Source organism: Propithecus coquereli, unplaced genomic scaffold (genome assembly GCF_000956105.1).
Source record: "Propithecus coquereli isolate 6110/MARCELLA unplaced genomic scaffold, Pcoq_1.0 Scaffold63, whole genome shotgun sequence".
Lineage (NCBI taxonomy): Eukaryota > Metazoa > Chordata > Mammalia > Primates > Indriidae > Propithecus > Propithecus coquereli.
In genome coordinates this window covers 2,758,903-2,768,710 of record NW_012152285.1, presented here as the reverse complement: position 1 = coordinate 2,768,710, position 9,808 = coordinate 2,758,903, and the positions used below count along the sequence as shown (strand labels likewise).

Genomic DNA, 9,808 nt, shown 5'->3' with positions numbered 1-9,808 from the left:
GGATTATGATTTCAAACAGGTTTCTAACATATATCTCACTGTATATCTTATATATAAGAAAATATACAGAGACTTTTCCTTTAGGAACCCCATCCTATGTACTGTATTCTGATTGATGCTGACAAATAAGTGGGCTGAAATCTTGTTTCTCAAAAATCTTACTCTGTTTTAGATTCAGGAAGCCATATTTCTCCAACCACCCAGGGCCCCACGGCCACCCATGCTTCCTCAGTGACACGCTCTCCGGAGCCACCTCTGTTTCAGAACTTCAGTGGTTATCACATTGGTGTTGGACGAGCTGACTGCACAGGACAAGTAGCAGATATCAATTTGGTAAGTAAATGATGGGCTCCTTAAGGAGACCATGAAACAAGTAATTTTTATTATTTTGCATCCTGCATTCATTCCTGATTATTATGTCATCATCTTTTTCTTCTAGCTTTTTCACTGACTTTGCTTCTGTTTAACACTATGGATTATCATACTAGAAGGAAGGAGGAAACTTTTATTCTATCACAGATCCCTTGTAAAGTCAATTGACCATTTTTTATAAACAGCAGTGGCAGAGCCAGCAAACTTAAATACTACAGGGGGTGGGCAGGTACCATGAGAGACTGAATCAGGCCAGTGTCAAAATGATAAATGTCTAGTGAATCTGCAGTTTGCGTGGTGTGGGATGGGGGCGGGGGCCGTAGGAAATGTTGGTAAAAAAATTTTAAAAAGTAAAAATAAAGCATACGGCTCTAACTGATTACTGCTGTGTCTTGAAGTTTTTTTCAAGAGAAGTCAGAAAATCTATGGACTGAACATTAGAAGATTTAAATCTCTCACTTCAAAAATGTAGGGCAATTCTAGTTACAACTGGAAACCTAGTATGGACCAACATTGTGTAAGCCAAATAAAACACATCTATGTGTCAGGTGTGGCCTATTGACTGCTATGGCAACTTCTTGGCTATGACAGTGGAAATATCCATTTATGTCGACCCTTCCCTAGGAAACCAGAGCATGAAGTTGTCTGATGGAATTCGCTCTGTCCTGCCAAATAATCTTTAGATTCTAGGAATTATTTCCAGCTGCTTGTTCAGTGACCCTGGACACCCTGTGAACCCTGAATGGACACTCTCAGGAGGGGTCATGCAAACAATAGAGGGGCCAGTCTCAATACCCGGGTGTCGTTTTTGTGGGAGGGTTTTATGACACAGCAAGAGAAGGGGCTTGGGATAAGGGCAGTGGTCTGACTTGGCTTAGGGAGTGATACTACGGTGAAAGCCAGGGTGAGATACCCTCAGTAGAGATTACTTAATTATAAAGACACCATTTTCTTCAGAAAACACAACCACACACTAAACAGCCAACCTGAGAAGGCCTTCAATTCTCAGAATGTTCCTGGGCAATGTGGGGTGGAGGTAGGGGAAATATTTTCTTCTCCAGTACCTTAGACAGCAGGAGAAAGGATTTCATTCCAGAAACCAGAAAGGTCTCGAAAGGTCTCTGGTATAGTAATGGGGTTCCAGAGCCACACCAGCTCCTTCCTTGTCCATGGGCCAGGGAATAGCTTCTGACAGCATGATCGATACTTTGCCTTTACAGTTTTCTGCACAGAAGATTAAAGCCTCTTTTATGCTTTTGGCTTTCTTTTTCTTCTTTTTTTTAATTCTTGAAAACACATATATTATCTCACTCAGAGCCATAGTGTCATATGGATTTTCTTTTCTTTGTCTTTCTGAAGCAGTCTGTTCTTTTTAAAATTATTATCATTATTTTATTTCAGCATATTATGGGGGTACAAATGTTTAAGTTACATATATTGCCTTTGCACTGCCCCAGTCAGAGCTACAAGCGTGCCCATGTCCCAGACAGTGCTCACTGCACTCATTAGGTGTGTATATAGCCATCCTCTCCTCCCCACTCCCATCTGTCTGACACCGATGAATGTAACTTCCATATGTGTACATAAGTGTTAATAGCAATTTGATGGTGAGTACATGTGGGGCTTGTGTTTTCATTCTTGTGATACTTCACTTAGTAGAATGGGCTCCAGCTCCAACTAGGATAATACAAGAGGTGCTAGATCACCAGTGGCTGAGTAGAACTCCATGGTATACATACACCACATTTTATTAATCAACTCAGGTATTGATGGGCACTTGGGTTGTTTCCACATCTTTGCAATTGTGAATTGTGCTGCTATAAACATTCAAGTGAAGATGTCTTTATTATAGAATGTCTTTTTTTCCTTTGGATAGATGCCTAGTAGTGGAATTGCTGGATCGAATGGTAGTCTTACTTTTAGCTTTTTGAGGTATCTCCATTACTTTCCACAGAGGTTGTACTAGTTTGCAGTCCCATCAGCAGTGTATGAGTGTTCCTATCTCTCCACATCCATGCCAATATTTGTCGTTTCGGTATTTTTTGACAAAAGCCATTCTCACTGGAGTTAAGTGACATCTCATTGTGGTTTTGATTTGCATTTCTCTGATGATTGGAGATGTTGAACATGTTTTCATATGTTTGTTGGCAGCTAGTCTATCTTCTTTTGAAAAGTTTGTGTTCATGTCCTTTGCCCACTTTTTAATGGGGTTGTCTGAAGCAGTCTATACTTATGGGTTTGTGCCTGGTTTCTGGGAGCAGGGGAGTGAGACAGAATGGCTCTGACTCTCTCTTCCTTTTTAGATGGGCTATGGTAAAAGTGGCCAGAATGCACAGGGCATCCTCACGAGGCTATACAGTCGTGCTTTCATCATGGCAGAACCTGATGGGTCAAATCGAATATTGTTTGTCAGCATCGACATAGGCATGGTATCCCAAAGGCTCAGGCTGGAGGTAAGTGATTGAGGGGAGAAAGAAATTACACAGTCTAAAGGAAAGTCTGTGGGTGAATGTGACAGAAACTAAGCCCTCCTGGTTTCTCATCCAGTAGGTTTCTACTACCTTTAGCATTATAAGTTCTTGACACACTGGCAGACAATGTTACAAGAATGATCCTTACTATTTCAGTCTAAGTTATCTTGGTCCAAACTTGCTTTCAGTTCTGCTGATGGCTCATCATCATTATTAATGCTAATGTTTTTTTGAAAGCTTATTATGTTCCAGGTGACTTTCAATATATTCTCTCATTTAATCCTCCTTGTTAGAAGCTGGAGAGAGTCAATAAACCACTAACCCCTCTGTCAAGTTCTCAGACAATTGAGAATAGATGCAAGGCATCAGATGACAATTAAAATGCAGCCCTGACATGAGGTTGACCATGAATTGCTAATTGTACAAGCTGGGTGTTAGGCACATGGGGGTTCATTATATTACCCTCATTGTTTTTGTATGGGTTTAAAAATTTCTGCAACAAAAATTTAAAAAGAATGTAACATCAGCTCTCTTAATAGTTAAACCGTATTGTAAAAAATGGTAGGCTTTTCTATGATTTTCCCTGAATTTAGATCTTGTTACCCACCTATGGAGACAGTTGAACTTAGCAGAAAGGTGCCCGGAGGGTCCTGGGCTGCCTGAGGCCTTAACAGGAAGAGAAAGAGAAAGAGAGGGAGGGGGAGGTGGAGGAGAGAATGGGAGGGGGAAAGAGGGAGAGAGAGAAGAGGAGGAGGAAGAGGAGGAAGGGGAGGAGAAGAGAAAAATAGAGTGATAGACATGGATTTCCAATTCTCTCTCTCTAAGCCAATTTCTAAGCGCTGACCCAGTTATATTTTCTGCATGGGTTAAAGTCACAAAGGCAGAATGTTCTCTGTTAATGTCTACTCACGTATTCCCGAATGTGAGAAAGAGGAGAGGCTGGAGCAGTGACTGAAACAATGACCGGAAGTGTCAATCATGCAATGTCAGGTTCTGTCAGCCTCACCTATTAAATACTTTGCTCCTTCCGCTGTGTGAAGAAGCCAGTGTGAGGGGTGACGAGGTGGCCCAGAGGCATCACTCCAACATCTCTTCCTCTTGGGGAGTGGAGTGGAATAGAAGCCTCTCCCATCTGTGGAGAATGAGGAGCAGGAGATTAAGTGTCTTCCCCACTCCTGCGATTACAATTACAACAAAACTAGGAGATGGCTCCGTTACCCCCATTTTATGGATGAGGAAACTGAGTCTTAGAGAAGGTAAGTAACTTTCCAACATTCACACAGTTAGCAAATGGTAGAGCTGCATTCTGAACTCAGGTATGTTGAATCCCAGAGCCCACATTCTTAAAAGTGACATTATTCTATTCTTAGAGGGAAAAATGTATTGACCACCTGCTTTTTGTAAGGTACTTTTCTAGTCACTTCAGAGGACACATAGCTAAGTGAGTCACAGTCCATGTCTCCATAAAGTCATTATCTAGTTGGTGGATAGAAGAAAGGCCTAGAACAGAATTTCACAGACAGCTGTCATTCACTGGAGTAAAGTACAATGGTGTATTAATAATCTATTACTGTGTAAGAAATTATCCCCAAATATAGTAGCCTAAAACAACAAACCCTTAGTATCTCACATGGTCTGTGGGTCAGGAATTCAGGATTGGCTTGGCTGGGTGGCTTAGGTTGTCTTGCAGCTAGAATGCAGCCATCTGAAGGCTTGACTTGACTGGAAGATCAACTTCCAAGATGGTTCATGCAACATGGCTGTTGGCAGAAGGTCTCAGTTCCTCCCTCTTTCTATTCTCATGACGTAGCAGCTGGATTCCCTCAGAGTAGGTGGCCAAGATAATGAGCAAGGAGGAAATCACAGTGCCTTATGACCCAGGTTCCAAAGTTACACACCATTACTTTCACCCTGTTCTATTCATTAAGCAAGTCACTGAGTCCAGCTCACATTCAAGGGTGGACGTTTAAGCTTTACCTCTTGAAGGGAGCAGTGCCGGAGAATTTGTGGACATATAGTCTTTTAAGACCATTGCAAGGGGATTCAGGAAGTGGAAATTAGGAAAACATTTTCACAGAGGAAACAACACTCGAGTGAGCAGAATTTTGACTGGTTGAAATGGGGAGGGAGAGAGATCAGATGGAGGGAACAGCATGAACCCAGAGAAGTGGAAGGGAGGGATGTAGACTCTGTTTTGAGGGAACAGAGGAGTTCTATTTGGACATACAGAGGCAGAGCTGGAGATGTACCTGGAAGGTGTGTTGGTCATAATTGTTTTTTGATTCTGTGAGTGATGTGGAGTCTTAGAAAACTTTCTAGTGGTGGAGTGATATAAACACAGTTTTGTTTTAGGATGGTTAATCAGACAGTGATGCTTGATATAGATTGGAATAGAGGGGAACTAGAGGTGAGGACACAAGTTAGCAGGTTCTTTAAATTGATATTGAGGCTTTATTGGTGAGGGTTAGTCAGGAAAGCAGTAATCCTACCAGGTATTTCAAACAGAGGGGATTTTATACAGGGGAATTTTACAAGGTTTTGGAAGGCTGAAAGAACAAAACAGGGAAGCTAAGTTTGCCAGAAGTGTTTTTTTTACTTTGCCTGACAATTTCCCCTGTATGATGTGAGGCTGGCACTAAGGTCTTAATGGGATGGCAGGGAGGCTACATGGGGATAGGAGATGAAATTAAATGCTAATGAGATTTGCAGATGAATAGACATAAAAGCTAACACATAGTACTCATGATGTGCCAGGCACTGTTCCAAGTACCTTATATATATTAATATTAACTTATTTAATCCTTCAAGCAACTCTATGAGGAAAGTACTATTATCATGTCATTTGAGAGCTTGGGAAACCAAGTTTCAGAGGACCAAGTCACTTATCCAAGGTTGCACAACTAGGTACTGTCAGAGCTGGTATTCAAACTTAAGTAAGTACTTTCATGCCAGAGTCCATGCTCATTATTACTGCACTACACTGCTTTTCTGAGGAATCAGAGATGGTTCTGGTTAGGACCCTACCATTGTAGGGTCATTAGCAGAAATCGAAGAGTCAAAAGGTGGACTTTGGGGGTGGAGTAGAGACAGGAGAGGAGTTTAATGTGTTGGTTTGTTGATGATATCAAGGCCATAGTGGGCACCACTTAACTGTCTCTTCCTAGTTTCACTTCCCCGTGTAATCTGAGGCCCAGTGGGAAAGAGTTTGAATGAACCCACTTAGTTATCCCAAGTTCACCCAAGGGAAGGTATGAAAAATAAATGCAGCTAAATAAGTGACATTAAGCTTATTTATAACACCTGGTTTTATGTAGGTTCTCAGACTCAGCTTTAGGATTGATGAAATTCCAGCATCTAATGAAGATTAGGGAAGAGCTCTGTGCAGTGAAGCAGGGCAGGAAAACAGAATGACTTTCTAACTCTCTCTGTGTCATGCTCCCAGGAGTGTCAGCAACAGGAAATGGAATGGAAACAGAAGACAAAGAACTGAGCTATAGACATTAATGTAACTGCTTTGTTCTGTCTTAAAATATCCCTCCTTCCATGAAGTGGTAAACATGCTATTTATAATGCCTATTTGCAGGCATTGTTACATGATTGGGGTTTTAATTTCTTTTTCTTTTCTTTTTCCTAGAAGTCTCATGTGTCTGGTTTCCTATCAGAGATTGTGATTTAAAATAAAATTTATGTGTGCTGTTTATAGTCTTTTTGTTGTTTAAAAAATTCAAGACTCATAATTACTGTCTTTTTAAGAACTTGATTGTTGAATAGACACGAAGAAATGCATTTAATTCTAAAATCCTCATGTTATGGTTCTTTAGGAATAAAATTGGGGGGGCGGTTAGGGGAGCTTTAAAGTTGATTTGCAGTTCTTTTTCTCCACTACCTTCCTATCTTAGTTGCAGAATTGTAAGAACATCAGCTTTTGACTTTAGTTCAGTTTTCATGGTGTCCCTTCACTGATCATTTCCCCTTCTCTTTATACGCATTTCTCCTTCGTGAGTGTGGTAGTTACTGTGTGGAAGAAGAGGTGGAAGTGATGAGGCTTTGGGGGCTGGAGTTAGGACCAAATGGACACAGAGAGATGTTAGTCCGATTATATCATATTCTCCTTCCATATTCTCCTTGTATCACAGGATTGTTTGGTGTGGGATGGTAACCTAACAGTCAGTCTCTGGGGCATGGAGGGGGTAATAAGGCAAGACGGTTTGCAAAATCTTCTTCCTGCTTCAATGACCACATGACTGGAATGAGGGTGGTGTAGCTCTTCAGCTAAAATAGAAGAGGTTCAATGATTATCTTTATGTATGTTAAGTACATAGCACATAAGCTGCTATTCCCCGATGTCCCAGTGGTGTGCTGGAACTGGCTTGTGCCAGCTCATGAGAGCTCATTGTTAGATATTCAGGAATGTTGCGAATGGCTGTTAAGCTTTTGGTAGCTTGAAATTGAACATGGGGTGGGTATTTACACCACAGAAGTTGGCAAACAATACAAATGAGGGCTTTTTTTTTTCCTTCAGAGAGATAGTGATCAATGACTGTTTATGCCATACTCCAGGTGAACATTGCAATGATTGCTTTGGATTTGGCATTTTTGCTGGTTCATTTTAATGATCTTTCACAAACAAGCCACAATAATACCAAACTTCAGGTTGCATCTAATTAAAGCATAATCCAAAACAGGTCCTCAGCAACATCATTAATTTTCTCTCTGTTACTTTCTTGATGTGTGTGCACTATACAAAGACACTAGCCGTGAATTTGGATATTCATTGATTCACTAATTCAATGAACATTTACTGCTGTAGGAAAAATCATCCAAAAACTTAATGGCTTAAAGTAACAATAATCATGTATCGTTGCTCATGTTTTCTGTGGGTCAGGAATCCCAGAGTGGCTGGGTTCTGCAATTCTGACTTGTTTTACAACAGGAGCCATACATCATCATTTCTGTGTCGTGACATGGCACTCAGACGTTGGCTAGGGCTGCAGTTGTTTCAAGGCTTGACTGAGGCTGGAGAATCTCCTTCTTAGGTTGCTCACCCACATGGCTAGCAAGTTAGTGCTCACAAGATGGTTCTCATCCACATTACTGGGGTGTTCTTCCATCATAATGAATGGCTTTCCTTAGACTAATAAGCGTAAGAGTCTGTTTCAGGGAATATCAAATTCTTTATCTTGGGAAGTGAGGCAATAGAATAGCTAAGAGGCCTTTGCATTGTCTATTCACCATGCCTGGGATGCTTTTCCCTCAGATATTGCACAACCAGCTTGCTTTATTCATTTAAGCCTCTGCTGAAAGACAGCCCCTCTTCAAAAAACTCGTGACTCACTAACACCCATCACTCTCTTTTTCCTTACCCAGCAATGTTTTTCTTCATAGTATTTACTGCTATGTGATTTAATATTATATATTTATTTGTTTATTATCTTTCTCCTTCATTAGAATACAGAAATCTTCAGGGTAAGAGCTTCATATACTCCTTGTGCTTAGCATGTGTCTGAATATTAATACAATGGGTGAATGATGAACAAGGAAGAGTACTGGTTCTGTGATTTGAGAGACTTGGATCTGGAGTCTGGTTCTGCTACTTATTAGATTAACGGGCAAATTATTTAACTTCTGTACACTTCAATATTCTCAGCTGAAAAATGAGGTTAGCAATACCTATCTCTTGATGTTGTTATAAAGATTTTTAAATGACATAACGTATATAACATGCCTAGTGTTGTGCTAGCACATAGCAAGAATCTATAAAATGTTAGCATTGCTATCATTATTTTGTTGTTGTTACTATGATGATATACTCCAACACAGAGTGAAGGGCCACTGGAAAGGGATGTCATTGGTACAGATCAGTGATTGCACTCATCAGAGCCTGTTCTCATGCTGAGCTCCTATGTTATCCCTTATCTTGGTTTGATTTTTTTTGAAGGTCCTGGACAGACTACAGAGTAAATACGGCTCCCTGTACAGAAGAGACAACGTCATCCTGAGTGGCACTCACACACACTCGGGTCCAGCAGGATATTTCCAGTACACTGTCTTTGTCATTGCCAGTGAAGGATTTAGCAATCGAACTTTTGAGTACATGGTCACTGGTATCATGAAGGTAGGCAGAAAGCCCCAGAGGCAGCTGTTCGTTCCCATGGCTTACAGGGGTTTGGGGAGTGGTTTGTGTGCTATGGAGGGTCTCTATAGGATTTGGGCTGAGCACAGTCTTGGCACTTTCCTTTCTTTCTCCTCCCTGACTCTTTTTGAGCTTCTGGTCCTGATATGGGCTGTGAGGCCTGAGGCACTGATTGATTGGAAGAGGAGGGTTCTATGGCAGTAAGCCCCATAGAGTCATCTAAAGAGACAGAAAACATTTTGCTTTGGGGTTCCTCATAAACTACAGGGCCCCTCATGGTCTGTTCTCTGCACAAAGTCACACAAGAAGGAACCCATCAAGGCGTCAAATGTAATTACAAATAATTCTAATTCTTTTTTTTTTTTTTTTTTGGTATATCCTGAAGAGCAAAGAGGATCTACTTTATACACATACACCCTCATTTCTCAAGTCCTCTATAGCAGCTCCAGACCTCCCTGGTGCTCCTAGCAAATACCCTCAAACTTCTCTCCCATTCCTGGTGCGGGTAGCTTGCAGTCTCCTCCCTCCTGTCTTCCAGATTACTATTTTCCTGCATAGAATCCTTGCTAATATTTGTCTTCATTTTGTTGCCTTCCAGGTTTATTCTTTCTCCATTTTTTTCTCACAAAGTCACCCCCAAAATTCAGGGATCCAGCTGGCAAAGGCAAATTTCTTTACAACAGAGTTTTTTTAAACTGTGGCTTGCAATGTATTAATGGCTTATGAAATCAATTTCATGGGTCACAAAAAGCATTAAATAAAAAAAGACCTCTAATAAAATCAATTGTAAACTATCATAGTGCACAACACATAGTAAGGGTATAGTTTGCTT

General features: G+C 40.9%; 1 protein-coding gene across 1 annotated transcript in view; it reads left to right on the top strand.

Moving 5' to 3' along the window:
- The window catches only part of ASAH2 (N-acylsphingosine amidohydrolase (non-lysosomal ceramidase) 2), a 66,917-nt gene that overhangs the window by 4,677 nt on the left and 52,432 nt on the right, over positions 1–9,808 (top strand). Inside the window, exons 2-4 of the mRNA XM_012659656.1 lie at positions 173–333; positions 2,676–2,825; positions 8,782–8,958. Of these exons, the coding sequence (XP_012515110.1) occupies positions 173–333; positions 2,676–2,825; positions 8,782–8,958 (488 nt within the window). The remainder of the gene's footprint in view (positions 1–172; positions 334–2,675; positions 2,826–8,781; positions 8,959–9,808) is intronic.